Genomic DNA, 24,594 nt, shown 5'->3' on the forward strand with positions numbered 1-24,594 from the left:
TATGAATTCAAAACTGCAAGTTATCTTTCTGGATTATATTGCTGAATATTTTATATAAGCAATAGGCTGATTGAACTTGCCTTAGACCTTGCTGATTTGGAGATGGGCAAGAGACAGGTTGGAAATTAAATATGGTGTTGCTGCAATGATTTATTTGACCGCTTGTGAAGCATTCATGTCCATGTCAATCATCTCAGCTGCCCTTGCTATTGGAAAAATACCCTGCTTGGGCAGGACCGTTTGGTAGTTGGTGTTTGTTGGCCATCCAATGTTAAAAGAACTCTCACACTGACTTCTTCAATATTAATGGGATATGAGACATTAGGACTTTTGTGGACAACTCCATCAGTAGCCCAGGAACTCCAGGACCATGACCTTGTTGCTTTGAGTGAACCACAGCGGGCAGAGAAAGGTCAGCTCAAAGAATAAAGTGATGGGTACACCTTCTGGAAGATTAAATCAGTGGAAGAGTACTGACTGAATGGAATTGCCTTTTCTATTTAAGAAATGAACTTGTTGACATCTCAATAAGTTCCCTTTGGGAATAAATGAATGCCTTATAACCTTTTTGGCTCTCAATAACCCAGAAGCAATATGCCATAGCCATCAGTGCATACATCTGCAGATGCAATGATTGAAGCACAAGAGAAATTCTACACTAGTTTTGATCAGCCATTCCATGTCTAGGAAGGAGACTATTTTTGGTGAATTTAGTGAGAGTTGGGAGTGGTACTATTGTTGGAAAAGATGTGATTAATAAGGAAGATATAGAAGAAACAAGTAACAACTGAATTTGAATCTCCACCTGACGAAATGTGGAGAATATTGTCTAATCATAGTGAACATCTTAACTTATCAGAGAAACAAAAGATTAGACCTCCATGGTAACACACTTGTTCCAAACATTGACACTTCATGTCTATACTATTGCCCAAGTGAGGTACTGCAGTGATCTCTGCATCATCTGTGCAGTGATAAACTGATGACTGACGGACTGACCACTGCTAAATTTGGTCTGTTATTTCCATTAGCCTGGACAAAAACTGGCAGCATGGAATGGACTTGAGAACTCTGAGGTATTGACTATCTTTCTTTCTTTAGTCATTTAACAACAGTTAATAATCATGAAACGCAGTGTGTCTACAGTGCCAGATCTGGCCTTGAATCCATCAGAAAAAGCATTTGCGAAGAGGCTCTTGATTTTGATTTTTAAATTCATATTTGTACATAGGATGTTGATGTGTCTAGCTAGGCTATAACTTTTTGCCCATCCCTAATTACCCAGAGGGCAGTAAAGAATCAGCCACATTGCTGTGGGTCTGATGTCACATGTAGATCAGAACAGGTATGGGTAGCAGATTTCCTTTAATAAAGGGAAATCTTCCCTTTAAGGGGCAATAGTAAACTGGACAGGTGTTTACAACAATCAATAGATGTCGATTGCCATTTAGATTAGCTTTATATTCCAGGTTGTCATTGAATTCAAACTTCATTATCTGCCATGGGATTTGAAATCATGTCTTCAGGAAATTAGCAAGGAGTTCTGAATTACTTTAGGAAGGGTTTGGAGGGATATGGGCTGGTTGCTGGCAGGTGGGACTAGATTGGGTTGGGATATCTGGTCATCATGGACGGGTTGGACCGAAGAGTCTGTTTCCATGCTGTGCATCTCTATGACTACTAAGTCAATATCATTGCCAATACACGAATGCCTCCCCTTTCCCTACCAGGAAATATCCAGGTGAATTTGACAAGAATGAGTTGGAGACAGCTGAGCTACTAAGTCACAAGAGTAAGACATTCCTGAACTGGGAATGCATACCATCAAATAGAGGTTAAGGTCCAACAAAAGATCCATGATCTAAAGAATAGATGGGGTAAGAAGTGCAGGAAATCCAGCAACTTCCCTTTTGCCATGCTTGGATACTTTAGGACAGTTAAAGACATTTACAGCTCAAGGACCTTCCCTATTGATAGCTAAGAATGGCGGTGCTTATAAAGGACCGAGAGGCAGCTGATGTTGGAAGGTGTACTTCAAGGTTATTCTCAACAGAGATTCAGTCCTCGATGTTCGCACCCTCCATCACATCCCACAATAGGCTTCATGCCAGTACTCGGCACAATACCACAACATTAGCCCCACATGAAATCGAAAAAGCTATCTGACAACTGATAACAACTAAGGCTGCCGATTCACATGGGAGTCGTGCTGAAATACAGTGAATAAGCACATTAAGCATGAATGTATGACTTCATCTCCCTCAACTGGAAGGAGGAGAGCATGTCAGGTGAGATCTGAGACTTCAAGCAAGGAGATGAAACCAACTACAATGACTTTAGAAGAACATCCCTGCTGTCTACAAGGCAAAATCACAGCAAAAGGTCTCCTCAATCACCTCCCTCCAAATTACTGAAGAGTTCCTCAGATCTTCACAGTAAGATAATTCCAGAGAGCAGCAACAACCTCTCTGTATGGGCTTCTTTGATTTTACAAAGGTCTTCAACTCTGTCAACTGTGAATGTGGAACGTTTTCATCAAATTTGGCTGCCCTCATAAATTATCACCATCCTCCACTTGCTGCACAATGACTTGCAAGTCATGATCCTCATGAATAGGCGCACCACAGACGAAAAAACCATGGAAATGGGGGTCAGGCAAGGCTGTTTCATCCCATCCACGCTCTTCTCTATCTTCCCCAATGCGACATTCTACCACAAATTCATGAAGCTCTTCACTGGAGTGAAGGTTCACTGCAGAATGAGAGGGAAACTATTTAACCTATACTGTGTTCAGTGCAGTACCATGACCTCCCCAACTTCTGTCCTTAAGTTACAGAATGCAATTGACATTTGCATGTGCTGACATGGAGACTGTATGCAAGCTGTTTTTGATAAATTCACAGCCACATGAAAGAATTAGTCTTGAGCAAACCATGCAAAATACATACGTAGTCATCTACCAGCTTGCTGCTACTGCACAGCACTGCAGCTCATCTGCCATCTTGGTTGCTGATAAAAATAGCAAGACAGCAGAAGACATCAGACATGTTCCTGATCTGTTCTTGTGCAAATTGTCCAGCCTTCAAACCAGAAAAATGCCAGCCAATCTTTTGAATTTGTGACTTTTCAGCCTTTGTTCTTTAATGTATTCTTGAAACTCACCACTATTGTTCTGAACCAGAAGCTTGAGGTTCAAGTCCATTCCGGCACTTGGTGACCATTGAGTGAAGCAGATGAAACAGATTATCTTAGTCTGCTAATACTTCCAACAATTGCCCACTATTTCCCAACTTGAAGGCAGTGTGAATGAGGGTATGAAATGAACAAACATCCCCTTTCTAAAAACAAATCTTGTATGGAATTGTATTTTGTAGATTTTAGAGTAGAATTTAAAGTTTCAAAGATTGTATTTTGTGAAAGACTGAAATGAAGATTGGAAACTAAATTAATGATTGAAACTCTACAATTGTACAGGCAGCCTGAAGAAATCAGAGGTTCAATTCATAAGCTAAATTTAGAAGCAAAGTTGGTACACCTGTTTCTATCACTTGAAGATAAGCAGGGTTGTGGAAGTTCGGCAGAGATGTGCCCTTTTTGAAGAAGGTGATTCATATGTAACGCAGGTTGGTTATACACAGCTAGCGTTAGGCTCGATCCGAAAAGATGACCTAAATTTTTTTGTTGGGAAGAGTTTTGAAGGATTTTGTGACTGACCGTGATGATATATGTTGTGGACTGCCAGGCCAATTTGGAGGATCTATCTTTGCTGTATCTGTAAATTAATTTGTAATTTACAGTTTTAAAATCAATGGCATTTATGTAGGATCACCGAAACATAAATAGTTCATCACCTCCTTGAGCCTACTCCACCATTAGATGATAGTAGACCATCTACTTCAATTCCATAATCACGCACAGTTCCCATATCCCTTTCTCATTAGTAGTTTGAAACCTATCAATTAATGCCTTGAATTTAATGACTGAGCATCAACAGCCTGCTGGGGTAGAGAATTCCAATGGTTCACCACTTTGAGTGATAAAATTCCTCCTCCTGTCAGTACTTAATAGCTTGCCTTTATTCTGAGACTATGTTGTCTGATGTTAGATCCTATTGTTGGGGGAAATATCGTTTCTGCTCCTACTCATTTAAGAATTTGGTATGATTCTCAGGGATTGCTCCTCACTCATCAAAACTAGCTTGACCAGCTAGTCCCACCATCCCAGGAAGCAGTCTGATGGACCTTGGTGTGCCTTTTAAATGTTGTTATTGTACCAGCCGCCTCCTCCTCATCTGCATTGCCCTCTGCATGAAAAAGTTGTTCCTTACGTCTGTTTTAAATCTTCCCCTCGCTACTTAAATCTATGTCCTCTAGTTTTGAACTCCCCTATCCTGGGGAAAAGACCTTCACTATTCACCTATCCATGCCCCTCATGATTTTATAAACCTCCATAGGGTCACCCCTCAGCCTCTGTCACTCCAGAGAAAACAATCAAAGCCTCTCCAGCCTGTCTCTGTAGCTGAAATGCTCCAATTCTGGCAATTTCCTTACAAATCTTTTCTAAACCCTTTCAATTTAACAACATCTTTCATTTAGCAGGGAGAGCAAAATTGAACACATTATTCCAAAGGTGGTCTAACCAACCTCCAAACTCCTATATGCGATATCATGACCTATAAAAGCAACCATACCAAAAACATTCTTCAATATGCTGTCTACTTGCGACATTTGAACACACTGGACAGGCTCTGTCTTTGCCAGATCTGACTTGATAGACCATTCATATTTTAAAGAGTCGATGGTAAGAACAAAAGTGATGGATGAATTGTAACTGCAAAATAAATCATCTTTATTATACAAACATGAACAAAATAAACATAAGCATTAATATCTGGGATATTGAGTAGGGAAGATAAATTTTGTCGAACACCGCACAGACTGTGTACTAAATGGCTGATGTGGTCCAGGTAGATCCCACCAAGATGTTAAAAATGGCATCATCAATTTTGATTAGATTAGATTAGATTACTTACTCATTAAAATTCTTCCTTTAATTAGGAATTCCAATGCTTCGCTTCTGAAGATTTTGATTTTGGAGTTCTTCAAAGCCTCTCCTTCTGATTGCTTCAGTGATTCCTCATGTCTTAGTAGTTAAATCTCCATCTCCCCTATTTCGTCAGTTCCCCACAACCAGCAACAACAATCAACATGGCCCCTCTTCACCACTACCACTGATTTCATTTTCATGTCACCCTCTCCTAGCTGCTCTAAGATCAAAAGAAATATCACTGGAATGGAGACAGTAGTTAATGCTTTCACTCCACTGAGTTTCTCCAGCAATTTCTGATTTTGCATAAGGTATTTTAGTTGAACCTGTCTATTTTTTATTGTTAAACTTAAATTTCTAAATCCCACGTATTTAAATGTGTGAACCATGAACTGAACATTCACATCAATTGATTCTAATGGCCATAAAAGTGTACATGAGCATGGTACATAAGATATTTAGAAAATAGATCAACTAAATTTCAAATTTTCATAGAAGGTTTGCAAAGAACTACAGGTTTTTTTGCTATTTGAGTTAACTGGCTTTTTAATCTGTTTGTGACTGAAGGCATCCTTCGCCCACTGGTACATTTTGAGGTAAGGATCTTATTGCTGGGCATTCATCGAAATTGTGAATCAAAATAGGTTCACTGAGAATACTGGAGTTCTAATTCCTCATTGAGTTTTCAGATCAGTTTTTGGAGTAATATTTGACATGCCTGTTTTTTTCCATAAATATAATGCTATCAGTTTTGCCATTTCTGACGGTTTTTAGTTATCTACCTCCACTAAAATAACAGAAGTTGGATTTATGTAGCATGCCATTACATCATCTGCTCCACACAAGCTGCTCCATATCGAGTAACCTATTTTTGAATCATAGTCACTGCTATAGCGGAGTCTAACAGAGAAGGTAATCTGTGCACAACATGGTCCTACAGAAATGAGATAAATTTATGTTTAGCAATATTACTTAAGGAATATGTGTTATCCAGAGAATCCTGCAGTTCCTCAGCTCCCTCTTTGGGGTTCATTATTTTCACCAATGAGGAAAGATGCTGCATGCCATATTCACCTCCAATTATGCAATATTTCTTCTGTATGCCACTGAAATGTCTGTCTAGATTATTATACTAAAGTAGGGTTTGACACTCCTTTTTCACAGTCTGGAATGTTACTGACCTAAGAAAGTCTGAAAATAAAAATGCGGAAACTATAAATATTTCTGTTCCAATTGTTAACTTTGCTTGAAATTGTCAGTTTGTTTATTGATATGTGAACAATAGGGAAGAATATTAGGATGAAAATATTTCAGTTGATCATGCACGCTCATCAGTTATCTCAGTACAGCAATGTACTAATTAATACTTTAATTCATTCTGATGACAGAAAATCTAAAATACATTTACAGAAATTAATGTTTCCTTTAGCACTCTATTGTGTGTTAATGTAAGTCCCATTATGACAGTTAAATAATTTGTATTTACTTAAAAATATGAAGTTGGTATTCATGAAGATTCAACTCCTTGACTAATATTCTACAGGAAAGGAACCACTGCTGTCCTTGCCTCGGTGGCTATCAGCAATTCAAATATAGTTGTCATGTAACTCCATCTCCAACCCACTGAAACCTTTTAATTACCAATTAAATTTACAATTGTAATCCATGTTTCTTTAAATAACACTTCATTAAGGTTCATAGCAGCATTTTGATACATTTTATTGATACAAGTATTTTATTTTGCTTTTCTAAATACAAACTTAGGACAATCCTTAAAGAAAGCGGATTTGCTCGTTATCTACATTCAGCGGTCATCATCAGTGGGGCTATGCTCATTTTTGGCGGGAATACCCATAATGACACATCTCTGAGCAATGGAGCAAAATGTTTCTCTGCTGATTTCCTAGCATATGACATTGGTATGTAATAGAACTATCCTTTGGAATTCAAACTTGATTCATTTATATTAATTCCCTTGACTCATTCTCGCACTCTCATTTTAGTTTTCTCTCTCTATTTTTCTTTCTCACTCTCTCTTATGAACATTTCTATCTATTTCTTCTCTCTCCCTTCTTCCCTGCCATTTGGTTGTACATACTGAATTGTTACTGAAGTAAAAAAAAAGTACGACAAATACCTTACCACTAGTACCAACAGTTATCTTTCCCCAGTCATTATCTTAGATTCCTTTAATCTGGTTATGTATCTGTTCCTTCTTGGCTACATCATTTCAAAACAGTATTAGAGACTACATGTACATTGGTGTGACCCAATACAAGGGTGAGCAGAATTTTCTTTAAAATAAATATTAGGAAGACTGTTCTTGACAAATAAATGTGTTTTTTTAATGTTTGCTCATGGAATGAGGATGTCGCTGGCTAGGTGAGCATTTATTGTCCATCTCTAATGTCTAGTGGGCAGGAAACAACACAACCACATTACAGTGGGTCTGGAGTCACATGTAGGCCATACCAGGTAAGCATGGCAAATTTCCCTTCCTGAAGAACATTAGCGCCCTAGATGGGTTTTTAATGACAATCAGTACTAGTTACAGGGTTGCCATTAGACCAGCATTTTATTCTAGACTTTGAAAAGTTCTAGAAAATGAATTCAAATTTTGCCAACTGTCCTGATGGGATTCAAACCCATGCCTGCAGAATATTGGCCTGGGGTTCTGGATTACTAGGATTCTAGATTACTGTTCCCTAGCCACTGACTCCATGTCTCTCTCTTTCTACTCTCTGTTCCTGAACTAGGTCATTCAATACTTTTTTGAAAGGGTGAGTGTAACCCTTTATTTTCTCTTAGGCCAGATGAGACTCTGGTTTCTTTGTTTAAACATTTATTCAGGCATGGATGGGAGATGTTCAAGAAAATGGTGTACAGCTCAAATTTTATTATAAAATTTTATTATTAAAAGAAAAGGGTTTATATGACTTTTTTTTGCAGATAACAAACTTCCAATCGAAAATTCCAACAGATAATTTCCAATCTTGAGCCTATTTCTACCCAACCCTGGATGCATAATTCATATTCTAAGTTAGTAATCATGACTATATAATCCAATCCTCTTGAAGCTAATGCACATGATTGTATTATCCAATCATTTCATTACATGTTTACATTTCTAACAGCTACTACATTTGTAGTTACTGGAAACCCATACTGCTTACTTTCCTCTCAATCACCTTGGTGTTGTATTTGACCCAAGGTAGGTTGCTAATCACTTAGCAGCGCCATCACTATAACTGCCTATTTTTATCTCAAAAGTATGGCCATCTTAATTACCTACTTCATCTCATTTACTACTGAAACTGCTGGTCAACCTACCATTTTCTCTTTTCCATTAACTTAAACTCATCTAAACCTCTGCTCTTCTTAATCAACTTGGCATGAAGTCCCATTCATCCACTATCTGTGTCTTTGTGATTTACATTGACTTCCACTTGAAAAATGCCTTGATTTTAAAGTTCTTAATTTCTTCTCACCTAAAAACCTTTATTTCATGTACTCCTCCAATCCTAGCTTCTGGCGTTTATCTTATTTAAATTCCTTTAAAACCAGCATGCCTTCAGTTGCTAAGATCCTGTGCTATGAAATTCCCGCCCTCAACCCCTTGGCGTCTCTCTTTCCCTTTGCTCCTTCAACCCAGCCCTTGAAAGTTACCTTTGACTGAACTTCTGTGATCTGTTCTAATATCTCCTCACATGATTATGTTAAATTTAATTTTTAAGTGCTCCTGTACTTTGTTTTGTGATGTTTTACAATGCAAAAAATGTGATAAAATTGAGTTGCAAACCACATGATTCTATTTAATGCCTGTCTGTACTAGATTCTCTGTGAAACAAAGATGTGAAATAAATATACTTACGTCCAATGAACAATCATGTGAAAGCCGTGCACCGTAGAAAACGGACATTTTTTTATGACAATGCTGCCTTCTTGATGTCGAAAATGTTTTCATAAATCACTGTGAAATGATCTGACACATTTATTGCCCTGTCTTGATTTTCTGAGTTCCAAAATTAATAAGTTTGATTAAGATACTTTTGCATGGAACCTTTAGTTGCTTAAGTGGTGTTACTTCAAGTGGATGTATTTTTTATTTAACTTTTCATACTTTAGGTGTATTGTATGTAATAATGCTGCTCTAATGCATTTATTTACATAGCCTTCATGTACAATTCAAATTCCAGCTTTCTGCTGCTGCTATCCATATTCTAGTTATTAGGTTAAAAAAAATGCTTAGAAGGTATATTGATTGACTTTCTTGTAGACTGATAAAGTTTTCCATCCTTGGAGGGAATCATTTATCACTTGTTCATATTTCTCTTGATCAATGACTTCCCTTGTGCCACTAGTCTATGTAAATCTGCTTCTAATGCATACCTCGAGGAGTGGCGTAAACTGTATATGTTTTCCCAAACTAACTTCCTCTTTCTAGTCTCTTCCTGAACTTAAGTTTCACAGGTACTGATTGTCACCTGATATCTCATCTACTTTGTCATTGTACATACTTAAAGCTGTGTAGATATGTAGATGGTGACACTGTATGCAGCATCAGGGTTGCGACCCATAATTGCTATGCACAACATTCCACGCACAAATAATATGAATGTATAACTAGAGTTGTGTAAATCCTGGTGGATTTTCCTCTCACTCAGTGCCAGAGCGAATTATGGTCTCCAGATGCTGACCTGACTGAAATTGGCTCACTCAAAACAGATGCGACAGTTATTTTTTACATTTATCACCATTCAGATAATCTGCCTACCTATTCATGCTATGAAGTGGACAACCTCACATTTATCCACATTATAGTTCAACTGCCATACATTTTCCCACTCTCTCCGCTTGTCCGAAAGACACTGAAGTATCTCTGCAAGCTGCTCACAGTTCAGCATTCCACTCAGCTTGATCATCTGCAAACCTGGAGATATTGCATTTCATTCCCTGATCTAAATCATTACTATACATTGTGAATAGCTGATTCCTGCAGTACTCCACTAGCTACTGCCTGCCATGTGACAAAGACCCATTTATTCCTTCTGTTTGTTTCCTGTTTGCCAACCTATAGATGACCCCAATCCCATGCACTTCCGTTTTATCTGCCATCTATTTCCATGCTCACCCAACTTGTCTAACTTGCCTTGAAGCCTCTTTGTATTTTTCTCACTATTCACAATCACACCTAGTTTTATGGCATGGGCAAACTTGGAAAGATGATTCACTCATCCAGATTGTTGACATATTTTATGAATACCTAATGCCCAATCATGGATCCTTCTGGTTCCTCACTAATCATTGCCTTCCATATGAAAAATGTCCCAATTATTCCTACTGTCTGTTTGCTTTCTACTAACCAGTTCTCAATCTATGTCAATCTCATGTGCTTTCATTTTGCATACTAACCTCATAGGCTTTATCAAAAGCTTTCTGAAAATCCGAATACACCATATCTGCCATATTTATTCTACTAGTTGCATCCTCAATACGTTCTAGTAGATTTGTCAAATGTGATTTCTCTTTCATAAATCTATGTTGGCTTTGTCCAATCTGGCTGATATTTTCGAAGTGGCCCGTTGTCACATCCTTTATTATAGACTCTAGCATTTTCCCTTCTGAATTTAGGCAAATCATTCTGTATCATTCTGGTTAATCTATGTGATTTATTTCTTACAAGGCTTGTCTACAGTATTGCTGCAGTTTTGCCCTTTTGTTTATAATTGAAGCTATTATTCATATAAACAGTTGTTCAGGACAGGATTAATGATCACATGGAAAAAGACTAGTTGATTACAGATTTGAGCACAGATTTCTAAAGGTGAAATTATGTTTAACTAACTTACTGGAGTTTTTTGAAGAGGATTCATGTGAGTTATGCTGTTATGTGATATACATGGAGTTTTAGATGGCATCTGATACAGTGCCACAGAACAGACTTGTGTAGAAAGTTTATAGGTCATGGATTAAAAACGGCAGTAGCAATGTGGGTACAAAATTGGCTGAATGATAGGAAGCAGAGTAGTTAATGGTCAATGGATATGGAGGAAGATTTACAGTGGATTCCCCAGGGACCAGTATTGGGACATATGTTTTTCCTAATATATGCTTAAATAGTTTACACCTTGGTACGCTGGGAACAATTTACAAGTTTGCAGATGACACTATATTTGTAAATTTAAGGACAGTCTGGAACTCCAAAATGACAAGTTGGTGGCGTGGATGGGTAAGTGTAGATAAGGTTCACTGCAGGAAAGTGTGAAATGATGCACTTGAATGAGAAGCACATTAAAAGGCAATATCACATCGGGCATATGATTTCTATTCTAATTCTATAGGTCAATTCTAAAGGGGGTACAGGAGTAGAGTACAGGTGTATATGTGTGCAATATCAATGAAGATGATACGACAGGTGAGTGACCAAGGAGGTTTTGAATTTGTATAAGACACCCGTCAAACCTCAGCTGGAATATTGTGTACAATTGTGCAAGCCACATTATAGGAAAGATGTGAATGCCTTGAAGAGAGTGCATAAACAATTTATAAGGATGGTTCTAGGAATAAGAAACTTCAGATATGAAGATAAATCAAAGAAATTGGGACTGTTTCTCTTTGAGAGAAGAGGCCAAAGGAAGGTCTAATAGAGGTTTTAAGAATTATGAGTGGGCTTGACTGAATAGGCAGGGAGAAGCTATTCCCATTTGTAAAGGATAAAAGAACAAGATTTACAGTGATGTGAGAAAAACTTTTTTCACACAATGAATCATTAGATATGGAATGTACTGCCTGGAAATGTGGTGGAGGCAGGTTTAATTAAGGCACCAAGGGCATTGAATGAGTATTTGGATATAAATAGTAGGCAGGAAATTGGCACAAGGTAATAGGTCTGATACAGGCACAATAGGCCAAATGACCTCCTCCTCCCCTGTAACAATTCTGTATGATAAATATTCCTTCCATCCATGTGGTTTAGAATGTTGTCTGTTTTTCTGTCATCAGTAGCTTGGGTATGTGATTATTTTTAAATCCTCATCCAACCATTAAAAAAAAGGTCAATAAGTGAAGCCCCTACATGAGTCTTTGAGTAATAGCATCGGTAGATCTACTAATTAGAATATTTATCCACTTGTCTCTACTGTTTAATCTTCTGCTGCACAGCTATTTCCTAACAAGATCAATATTTTATCTTCAGTTCCATAAGCTTCAATCAGAACAGTCAGCCTCTTAGAGTCACAGAGATGTACAGCATGGAAACAGACCCTTCAGTCCAACTCATCCATGCCGACCCAATATCTTAACCTGATCTACTCCCATTTGCCAGCACTTGGCTCATATCCCTCCAAATCCTTCCTATTCATGTGTCCATCCAGATGCCTTTTAAATGCTGCCATTGTACGAGCCTCCACCAATTCCTCTCTCAGCTCATTCCATACACATACTATCCTCTACATGAAGAAGTTGCCCCTTGAGTCTCTTTTAAATCTTTCATCTCTCACCCTAAACTAATGCCCTCTCGATCCGGACTACCCCGTCCCAGGATGTATGATCTTGCCTATTTACCATATCGGTGCCCCTCATGATTTTATAAATCTCTATAAGATTACTCCTCCGCCTCTGATGTTCCAGGGAAAACAGCCCCAACCTATTCAGCCTCACCCTGTAGCTCAAATCCTCCGAACCTGGCAACATCTTTTCTGAACCCTTTCATAGCAGTAGTAATATAGATTTACTTTTTAAATACTGTTTGCCACTTTATTTCCCCTCAGCTGTCTTCAAAGATTGAAAAGTCTACTTTTTCCCAGCTTTCTTTCATAAATTATGTAATAGTTTGAGTTATAGATTCTGCCCAAACTACCTTGAATGCATTTCCCCTGGATCATAAGAAATTACTGAAATTAACACTGTTACCTGATTGCAAACTATATGGAGTTAAAGCATGACACATTCCAAAAGGGTAGAATACTTAGGTTGTATAGATTGTTTCGTTGTTTGTCTGACGGAGCTGATAGAGGTGGTTGATGAAAGATGCAGTATTTTCTTACATCTTAGCCCTAATTACAACCTTAAGATAATTAGAGCAAATTCCCCAATTATCGTAAATTTGATGATAAAGGTGTATCATTCCTGCACATTTGGTGTATATGGTTCTTGGGGTTCATGCTTCCAAACTATCAATTACAGGTAGCTTGGAAATTGATTAGGGTTAAAAACAAGGGGCACTTAAAAGAGCCATTCTCTAGATTCTATTTCAGAGCAATTGAAAGCCAGATACAATGCTGAGAAGTTAGACTGCAGACAACAAGTAAGAAGACTAATTGTTTCCAGACTGAAGATAATTCACAATATGTACACCTAATGCACGCAATGATCATCATAGACAAATCAGTTCCACCAGTTGAATGAATTACTACTTAGGAGGGAATTTATTGAACACCTTCTGAAAAGTCTATATTATTAATATCCAAAGACATTCTCCTATCAATTAGTTTTGCCAACTTAAATTTCTTAGATAGGGCTCCATGGTGGCTTTCCCATATTATTTGAAAGACTTCAGGTGTTTAGTTAATCTATCCTTAATTAAGTAGCCTTTTCTTGACAAGGTTAAAAACCACACAACACCAGGTTATAGTCCAACAGGCTTATTTGGAAGCACTAGCTTTCGGAGCACCTCTCTTTCTTCAGGTGGTGAGTGGATGTTAATTGACTAATTATTTCCTGGTTAGCCCTTCACCTATTTTAGATTGACAAACTGATGTATCACTACTGATAGGAACATTTTCAGAATTGAGAGAATTTTAAAACACATTAGTTAGGTCATCTGCTGTGTTCACACTTACTTCTTTTAAAACCATGGGAGGGTAAACATCTGATCATTCCAGCTATATTCTTTATATTAGCTTTAGTGCGTTCCATCCAGCCTAAAAGGAATACAGGAGTAGACCTCTCCCAAAGCTTGAACGAACACCACTGTTAATGTCAGTTAGCTTGCTTTTAAGAAGTGCAGTAAGTCTTTTCACAATCCTTGTTTTTTTTAAAAACATTCATTTTTCTTCTCAGCCCACAATTGAAAAGATAGTAAAATATCTCATCCGATATGGTTCTCATCCAATGTGGTTCCCAAAATTTCAGAATTTACAGTGCAGATGGAGGTCATTCAGCCTATTGTGCCTGCACTGACTCTCCAAACAAGCAGTTTACATAGTGCCATTCCCTCCTCCACACGTTCGTCTTGCACATTCCTCTTCTGGTAATGGTCTAACTTCCTTTTTGAAATCCTGCACTGAGCCCACCAATATCATAGAGGAGAAAGTGAGGACTGCAGATGCTGGAGATCAGAGCTGAAAATGTGTTGCTGGAAAAGCGCAGCAGGTCAGGCAGCATCCAAGGAGCAGGAGAATCGACGTTCGGGCATGAGCCCTTCTTCAGGAAAGCTTTGACAAAGGGTCAGTTAGACTTGAAACGTCAGCTCTTTTCTCTCCTTACAGATGCTGCCAGACCTGCTGAGATTTTCCAGCATTTTCTCTTTTGGTTTCAGATCCCAGCATCCACAGTAATTTGCTTTAAATAGGATGAAATAATGGTCTCCTTTGGTGTAACTGCCCCGTTTACATCAATCAACATTAACATGGCCAAGGAAACACTGACTACAATATTAGAAGACCCAAAGACACATATACGAAACACCACTAACTTCATCAACAAGAACAGTATCATCAAGCAAGTGGACCTATGTCTTACCACACACTTCACATTCAACAACAAAACCTACAGACAAACCAACACAACACCCATGGGATCTCCAATATCAGGGTTCTTAGCAGAGGCAGAAATGCAGAGACTTGAACAAACAGCTCTTCCAACCATCCAACCAAACTTTGGGTCCACTATGTGGATGACACCTTTCTCATCACTAAACGAAACAAATTACAGGAAACCTTCAATACTATCAATAATACCCTTACTGTCATAAAATTTACGAACAACAACAAACTGCCATTCCTAGATATCACAGTAGAACGAACAGCCAATGGGGAACTTCAAACCAGCGTCTTCAGGAAAACAACACATACTGACCAAATATTGAATTACAGAAGCAATCACCCCACATCCACAAATGAAGCTACATCAGAACTTTATTCCAACGAGCTAACACACACTGCAGCACAGAGGAACTACGCAGAGCAGAGGAACATTACCTGTATCGTATATTGAAAAAGAATGGGTACCCAATGAACACAGTCTGCCGATTTCTCAGCAAAAAACCCAAACAAGCAGACAAAACACATACAGAAACCCTAGCCACTCTCCTCTACATTGAAGACATCACAGAAATGACTGCCAGACTATTCAGACCCCTTGGCATCAAGGTAGTCCACAAACCCACCAACACACTAAAACAGCAGCTAATGAACTTGAAAGACACTATGCAGATAACAAGCAAAACTACAAAATACCATGCAAGGACAGTGACAAACAGGAAGAAAATTAGCCACCAGGATACATGAACACCAACTAGCACAAAAAGCCATGACCCTCTCTCACTAATATCCTTACATACAGATGAGGAAGGACACCACTTCGACTGGGACAACACAGCCATCCTAGGACAAGCCAAACAAAGATATGCTTGAGAATTCCTAGAAGCATGGCATTCCAACTGGAACTCTACCAGCAAACACATCATTTTAGACCCCATCTACCACCCCATGAGAAAAGGAACAGGAAGTGACTTCACCACAGGAAATGACATCACCAACCCAAAGAAACCCAAACATATAAATAGAAAGTCAGAATTTTCAGCAGCTCTTCGCCTGATACCCACTGAATATGTTATCCTAGTAGGGTGATGAAACATCTGGAAACGAACCTTCAAGCTCAGTGAGCAAATCTACATCCAAAACCTCCACCTGAGCTACAAATCTTCTCAAAACTCAATATGGTGTGGTCCATCGAGATAACTGCAATTACTTTCTGTGGTGGAATCAGCTCCAATTTGTGCTATACATTCCATTAACATTGGAATAATCTTACTTGCTTACTGTGACTTGAGTAATCTTTTTCAAAAACTGCATAAATCTCTGTTTGTCACTTGAGAATGATCATTGTCAGGGAATTATGCACAGTCTTTCACTGACTTTTCATTTATTTTAGATCAAGGAGACTGGATTTGTAGCATGATGCAGATCCCATGAGTGTATCATAAATGCAGTTCAGGAGCAATCAAATGAATTCATCTCGTTAGAATAGGCAATGGTGCAGAGGTGTCTTACCTAGTATCTCTCAGTAATCCAAACTCGGTAAGCTTGCAGAAAAAATTTCAGGAGATGAAATCAGATGTTGCTCATGTTCTGTATTCCTATATCATTATGATCTTTTTAAATTGTGCTGGACTGCTTCAACCCTTAAGTATTTGAAACTCTGCACTACTGTTTTTTTGAGCAATTATGTTTGACCATAGCTATAACATAGAATTTCTAAAGTGTGGAAACAGGCTATTTGGCTCAACAAATCCACACTGACCCTCCAAAGAGTATCCCACCCAAATCCATTCCCCTACCCTATTGCACTATGGGCAATTTAGCATGGCCAATTCACCTAATCTACATATGTTTGGACTGTGGGAGGAAGCTGGAGTGCCCAGAGGAAACCCATGCAGACATGGGAAGAATGTACAAACTCCACACAGGCAGTTGCCCAAGGCTGGAATTGAATCTGATTCCCTGAGATTGTGAGGCAGCAGAGCCAACTACTGAGCCACCATGTTGCCCATATATCTACCAGTTAATAGACTATTACCAAATTGCTATTTGGTTGAACAGAATCTGAATATTGCTGAAAAAGAGCTACATTTTGTTGAAGTTTATATCTTGCATTCATCAAAACAATTTGCCAGAATACAATTTGTGGGGAAAATTAAAATTCTCATTAAATGAGAGGAGAGTGCTGATTGGTTGGCTGGTAGACTCCAGTAAAATTGCTGCCATGGAGAACGAACCCATTAATCCTGGTTGACAGTTAAACTACCAGGCATTGTTTCAGTTGTAAAGGAGGCAAGTTGAAACTGGGCAGAGCATTTAAATAATATAACTGAATTGCTCCATTCACTTTGAAATGGTTTGATTTGCAGAATAATTTGCATTCAAAATGTGACTGATTCCCTGGAAATTCTTCAATTTGCCTAGTGGTTGACTGACTCAGTTTATTTGCTGGTATTGGTTGGCGGGTTCTTTGCATGTCCTAATTAAAGGAGCTGAGGGCAGACACATAAAAAAGTGTACTTTTGTTAGTTCAATGTGTCAGCATAATAATCATGACTATGTCTTGGACTTAATGAAAATCAACACAAGTATGTTTCCTTTCACTCTGCACATGCTTTTTATTAGACATATATAATATGGCATTTGATCGTACCAGTGTTGGACTGAGATGTACAAAGTTAAAAATCACACAACGCCAGGTTATAGTCCAACAGGTTTATTTGGAAGCACTAGCTTTTGGAGTGCTGCTCCTTCATCAGGTGGTTGTGGAGTATAAGATTGTAAGACACAGAATTTATAGCAAAAGTTTACAGTGTAATACAACTGAAATTATATATTGAAAAAGACTTGGATTGTTTGTTATGTCTCTCATCTTTTAGAATGACCATGTTGGTTTCAGTTCTTTCATGTGTAGGACTGTCATGGTGGACAGTGCAAGACGTGTCAAAGTGTTGATCTATCTCAACTTCTCCTCATAAGAAAATCCTCTATGCCTGGGATCAACCGAGTGAGCCTTTTCTGTATTGTCTTCAAAGACAATATATCTTTCCTTAGATAAGAGGGCCGAAACTGCTGACACTATTCTAGTTGGGATCTCATACCTTGTACAGTTTTAGCAAGTCGTCCCTGTTCTTATATTCCGTTCCCTTGAAAGTAAAGACCAATATTCTATTTGTCTCCCCTATGACTTGCTGAATTTGTATGCTTGCTTTTTGTCACTCATAAATCAGTCTTTCTCCAATTAAATAATACTTAACTCTTCTACTATTTCTGCCAAAATGTGCAACCTCATATTTTCCCACATTATTTGCTTCCCACCTAGTTTTGTGTCATCAGCATTATTGAAAACAGGACATTACTTTCCCTCAATCAAAACATTATTATATATTGTAAATAATTGTGGCTTATTGTGGCCCTTGCTGTGATTCCTCTGACACTCAACGAGTTGCAGGTTGCCATCCTGAAAATGTTCTCCTTACCCCAACTCTATTTCCTGATTGTTGGCCAGTCACCCAGCTATGCTAATATGCTACCTTCAAAACCATGGGCTCATATCTTATTAAGTAATTTTATGTGGAGTATTTTTATCACATGCCTTTTGGAAATCCAAATATACTACATCTAATGATTTCCTCTTTATCTAATCTGCTTGTTATCTCCTCAAAAATTCTCCTAAATTTGTTGAGCTTGATTTCCTCTTTATGAACCCATTTTGACTTCACTTTGTTATATTGTGTACTTCTAAATGCTTTGCTATTACATCCTCCATGACAGAGTCAAACCTTTTTGATAGTGACAGATGTTAAGCTAACCAGTCTCTAGTTACACGTTTTTGGCATTCTTTCTTGTTTGAATATGGATGTTATATTGGCAGGTTACCAATCCTGCAGGACTTTTCCAGAATCAAATTGTTCTTTAATTCAACCACTGTGTCCACTATCTCTGTAGCTAATTTCTTTAATAACCTAAAATTCAACCCATCAGGTCTTTGGAATCTATTAGCTTTAATGCTTATACTTTTTTTTCTAATGATTAGTTATTGCATTTCTTTCCTTTCCCTCTTATTATGTTTGATCAGTATTTTTGAAATGCCATTGATGTCGTCTTCTGTAACGACTGATGCAAAGTATTTAATTTCTCTGCCACTTGTTCTTGCTTCATTATTGATTCCCAGCCTCATTTTCTCAAGTATGGTAAGGATGGAAATTGGAAAACAAATTGATGAAATGTTCCAGATCTGGCAAAAAGAGATTAGAGAGGAAGCTAGCTTGGAAGCCAGAATATTTGCCAAATCCTTGTAGAAAGGTAGCTACAGCTGGACTTGTAAAGGCTCCCAGGGCAACATCTTCTATTTAAATAAAATGAGAAGAAGCCTTAAAGTATGAGCATATTCAACCAGGCAAAGAAGAGTTATTATAGTTGCTTGGTTGGGTATCCATTCAAGGAGGAGGAATGGCAGTTTTTAGGGCCAGGAATTTATTAATGTACAACAGACCCACAGAAAAATCATGAATGCAAAGTTTTAAAAAGTAGATCCATGAGGCAAAGAGTAAGTTGAAATGATGGGTCTACTAGGGCAGTGCCATTTGTGGATGTTGGAATGAAAGTAGAATCAGGCTTTATGGAGTTGGGTCTCAATAATATTGAAGACCTTGGAGAAATGATTTCCAGAGGTGCTGTATGTAACTGTTAAGTCTACACAATGCTTCGACAATGGAATAATTCTGGAACATGTGGCAGCCTTGCATGTATCAGTTAAAATTTGACAATATCCAAGAAGTAGTCATAGCAATAGACTCAAATCATTACAACAGAGGACACCATATGACTCAATGAATGCATGCCAACTGTTAGTAGATCAAACTAATGTGTGCCATTGCCAATTTGTTTACGAACATCTTTCCTGTACTGCTGCAAACCATATAGTGAGGATACTGAAAGAAACGTGCCAATAGGACAGTTAGGCACTCACTCCTATTCTGTCATTCAAACAGACCCTGGCTGATATATGGTCTAACTCGATATATCTGCTTTTGCCCCACAATTTGAAATTTGGCCAACAGCAATCTATTAATCTACGAATAAGACTTTTAATCCCATTTTCCTGGTACAGGTTAACTTTGAGTATATTCTGTTGTTAGAACTGCCTTGATATCCAAAGTGCAAATAAAACATTAAAAATTTTGTCCATACAATGCTAACAATCACAAGTTAATGCTTTTATCGGGACTTGTCTGAAGATTAGACCAGAACAGGTGATCAGCCAGATCTGTCCCAATTTCTAGGTTCTGATCATAGGACCTCCACTCTCAGAACCAATTACTTATGAAGTAAGGCAAGATTGTATCATACTTTTTCCATTCAAAGAAGCTGCACATCCAGCAAATGATTAGTTTGACCACTGGTAAAGATCACAAACACTTCAACTACCATAACCAGTTTAATCAACTCATTAGGACTTGCGTGTGTCTCTTTGAAAATAAACTTACTGCTTTTAACGAAACTTGATCTTAGCTTTAGCTTGTGTTTGCTTTTACATCTGATCAAATTGAATGATATTTACACAGTGGAATTGAGTTATGTTCACAAATTAGCTGATAAATAATCCACATTATTGTCTCCAAGTCACTGTCTGTTTTTAAACAAATCTTCAGCTTTTTCGGAGTTACTGTGACAGTTCAATCCAATACTGCTAAGTTACAATGCTTGATGTAAACACATAAACATTCTTTTAGCAAAACACAACACTTTAAAACCAAGGACTTTATTATTTATGAAGTCATCACCAGGCTTCATACGTTTTCTCCTCACTCAATTTCACTTAATTCATGTTGGCTAACTCAGCAAACTTTAAATTAATATCAACAAATGTGATATTTAAAATGAATAACTAGTGCAGCAACGATTGATTAAAAGATTCCACCATTTGATTACTTTTCCATGTAGAGGTTTTTACCAACTTTTTTCCTGTAAAACCATTCTTCATTGTGTAGGTTACTTTCCCGAGTCCTAGATTGTCTTATGCGTTCACTGGCTATTCTATCAGGCCTCCCTTAATATTCCTGCAATATTGTTAGGTTGGAATTCTGGGTTAATGAAGTCCGAGTGCAGTTACCCGTTATGTAGAACATACTGCATATAGAGTCATCCAGCATGGAAACAGACCCTTCAGTCCAAACAGTCCACACCAAACATAATCCTAAACTAAGCTCGTCCCACCAGCCTGCTCCCAGTGCATATCACTCCAAACATTTCCTATTCATGTACTTATCCAAATGTCTTTTAAATGTTGTAATTGTACTCACATCTACCACTTCCTCAGGAAGTTCATTCCACATGCGAACTACCCTTTGGCCCTAATGTCTTTTTGGATTTTTCTCCTCTCACCTTAAAAATGTGCCCCTGAGTCTTGAAGTTCCCATCTTAGGGTAAAGACAACTACCATTAACTCTATTTATACCCTTCATTATTTTATAAACTTCTATAAAGTCACCTCTCAACCTCCTATGCTCTAGTGAAAGAAGTCCCAGCCTTTCTTTATAACACACATCTTCTATACCGGACAACATCCTGGTAATTCTCTTTCTGAACCCTCTCCAGCTTAATAATATCCTTCCTATAACTTGGTGACCGCAACTGGACACAGTACTCCAGAAGTTGCCTCACCAATGTCCTGTACAACCTTAACACTGGGCACTCAAAGGGCTGAGCCATGAAGGCAAATGTGCCAAATGCCTTTTTAACCACCTTGACTATATGTGATGCAAACATGGCAGACCAGAAAGGACATTTAATTATAATTGAGGACAAATTAAAGACTACCTTCTCCACTAAGCACATACTTCATAGTCCGTCAGTTATTTAGTGTAAATCTGTAGTGGTAATTCCAAAGAAATTATTTTGGTCTTCCAAAATATGAATTGGTACCATATCCAGTGTGTGGCAGTCTCTTGGTCTGGCATGGTGGTCTTTTGGCAGTATGTGGCAGTTTCTCGGCCTGGCGTGGCCTTCTGGTCTTGAGGTGGCTCTTTTAAGTGTGGTTCCACTGACTAAGCACTTAAGAAAGACTATAATGTCTGAACTACAATGTTTTACTTGTTTACTTTCTACTGTAATATGTAACTTTTAATCTTCTTTTGTAAGATTTACATTATACTATAAGTGCTGTGATGTTTTAATTTATATGTTATAATTTAATTCATTTCTATCTTATTCTTAAGATTCTGTACCTAAGTATACCTAAGATGCTGTACTTAAGATGGTGCCTTGTTTGGTGACATTTTACATTTTTCACTCTACTCTGGTAATTTTGTACTTGAGTACATATAAAAAAGTCAAAAATCAAATCAAAGGAGAAACAATATCAGAAGTACATTTTTCTTTGTTGCTCGCAATATATTTTGAAGCATCTTTATTACAAAGCATACTTTGAAGGAAACAAAACCTTTCTGTATGTCCATACTGTTTCATTTTCCTTGTTAACAAAGGACTACATTCTTAATAATATTGTGAATAAACAGAAAGCAACATACCACACCCAAAGAAACATTTGAGATAAATTTACACTTTATGTTGTATTGCCTGATATTTCATGTCTGCCCAGTTCCTTTTTAAAGCTGCTATTCATTTCAGGATGCTTCACTGACTGAAACATAAAAGTTCAATTTTAGCAGGTTTGTCTCATTTTACAGTTGTCTTGATATGATCTATCATTTTGTGTTACTTCCATTCCTTCTTGAAAAATTAACAGTTAAGTTGCCCAATTCTTTGTTTCAATTTTGTTTTCAGTAAACAAGTGAAAAGAAACATTGATATTTTAATAACTTTGAGAGTAATTGGTCATTAATCTCACATTTTCTACAGCTTATGAACATAATGCTATTCTTTTGTCTAGCCTGTGATGAATGGACAATACTTCCAAAACCAAATTTGCATCGTGACCTCAATAGATTTGGACACACAGCAGTTGTAAGCAATGGGTGAGTCCATTATTTTCCTCTGTATCTGTTTTCCCATTCCATTTATCTTGGTGTCAAATAAACTTTTCTTTATTAACCTGTTATCCTTCCTGGCATTTGTCAATAACTGATTAAAATTTGGCATTCTTTTCTCCGTTTAGCAATGTGAAATATTGAAAAATATTCATAGGGCGCATTAATTCAGGAATAGAAATTGTGAGACAAACTTTTATATGCCATTGTTTCATAATATGTTTAAAGTTGCATTTTCTGCCCTTAAATTGAAAACAGTGCCCGTGCTTTGGAGAATGTACTTGCCAGTCCTGAGCAGACATCAACACGCTTCCGGATTACTTGTGGGGGATGTTGCTGATTTTACTTTGTACCTCCTACTTAAACTGATAACCTATATTGGTAAAAGTTGTACACACCTGTGACTTATTACTTTGTGTGCTAGTGCTATCCTGTTTTAGTACCTGCTGTATACATTGGGAAATAAGTTTTTACATATTTATGAATAATGCTTTTCTCTTCCTCTTCCAGGTCTATGTATGTGTTTGGTGGTTTCTCTAGTATGCTTTTGAATGATGTCCTTGTATACAAACCTTCAAGCTGTGAAGCCTTCAGTGAAGATCTTTGTCTGAATGCTGGTCCAGGTATTAGGTGTTTGTGGCGCAAGCATCATTGTGCTCCGTGGGAACTGGGCCAAAGTAATAGTAGCTTCCACGAGGTGAAATGTCCCCTCAAAACTGGTAAGTACTGATAACACCTAAATATCAAGTAAAACTACATTTTGTCAGCCTTTAAACAGGCTCCTTCCTTGCAATAAATCATAACTGTTATAAATAATTTATGCAATTGTAGGAGTATGGTATGTGAATTAATCTATAATTCTTGTTTTGTCCATTTTATTTTCTGTATGACAAACATTGTGAGCTTTAATTCAAATATTTTTTAATTGGCTCTATCGAGGAATATGATCCAATATTGATATTGAAGTGTGTACCTCAAATTGCAGTATAATTTGGTACAGTGGAATGAAAGTCAATAAATTAGTAGCTGTTGAAAATCTCTCATATTGAAAGCCTTGAATGATGGTTATAAAAACCCAAATTTTCAACTACTCTTTGATACATAAAAACTATGTCCTATCAATTATTTTTGCATACAACAAAGAACAAAATTTACTTTATGCTTAGAGTCAACTACTGATCCTTTTTTAAAAAAAACATCCATTTCTGTTCTTTTCAATTTACATTTTCTCTTTCAGTTCTGAAGAAGTCATTGGACAGCAAGGTTCCACATAGTTGACTAATTAGTAAAGTTACATACTGGAGGTCTGTCACCAGAGATGTTCCGCAGGGATTGGTTCTGGGTCCTCTTTTGTTTGTCATTTATAGAAATGATTTGAATGAGAATATAGAAGGCATGGTTAATAAGTTTGTGGACGACACCAAAATTAATGGCATACTGGACAATGAAGAGGGTATTCTAAGAATATAAAGAGATCTTGATCAAATGGGTTAATGGGCTGAAAATGGCAGATGTAGTTCAATCTGGATAAATGTGAGGTATTGCAATTGGTGCGCCACATAAGGGTAGAGCTTATACAATTAATGGTAGGGCCTTGGGTAGTGTTGTAGAACAGAGGGGCCTAGGGATGCATGTACATAATTCTTTGAAGTTTATGTCACATATAGACAGGGCAGTTAAAAAGGCATTTGGCACTCTTGCCTTCATTACTCAGTCCTTTGAGTATAGGAGTTTGGAAGTTATGTTGAGGTTTTAACAGGACATTGGTAAGGCTTCTTCTGGAATACTGTATCTAA

At 37.6% G+C, this 24,594-nt stretch overlaps 1 protein-coding gene across 1 annotated transcript in view; it reads left to right on the top strand.

Annotated features, from left to right (window-relative positions):
- The window catches only part of atrnl1b (attractin-like 1b), a 904,204-nt gene that overhangs the window by 174,471 nt on the left and 705,139 nt on the right, over window positions 1-24,594 (top strand). The window contains exons 10-12 of the mRNA XM_060841800.1: window positions 6,811-6,965; window positions 22,702-22,786; window positions 23,309-23,517. Of these exons, the coding sequence (XP_060697783.1) occupies window positions 6,811-6,965; window positions 22,702-22,786; window positions 23,309-23,517 (449 nt within the window). The remainder of the gene's footprint in view (window positions 1-6,810; window positions 6,966-22,701; window positions 22,787-23,308; window positions 23,518-24,594) is intronic.

This window comes from Hemiscyllium ocellatum, chromosome 22, assembly GCF_020745735.1.
Source record: "Hemiscyllium ocellatum isolate sHemOce1 chromosome 22, sHemOce1.pat.X.cur, whole genome shotgun sequence".
In the NCBI taxonomy this organism is placed as follows: Eukaryota; Metazoa; Chordata; class Chondrichthyes; order Orectolobiformes; family Hemiscylliidae; genus Hemiscyllium; species Hemiscyllium ocellatum.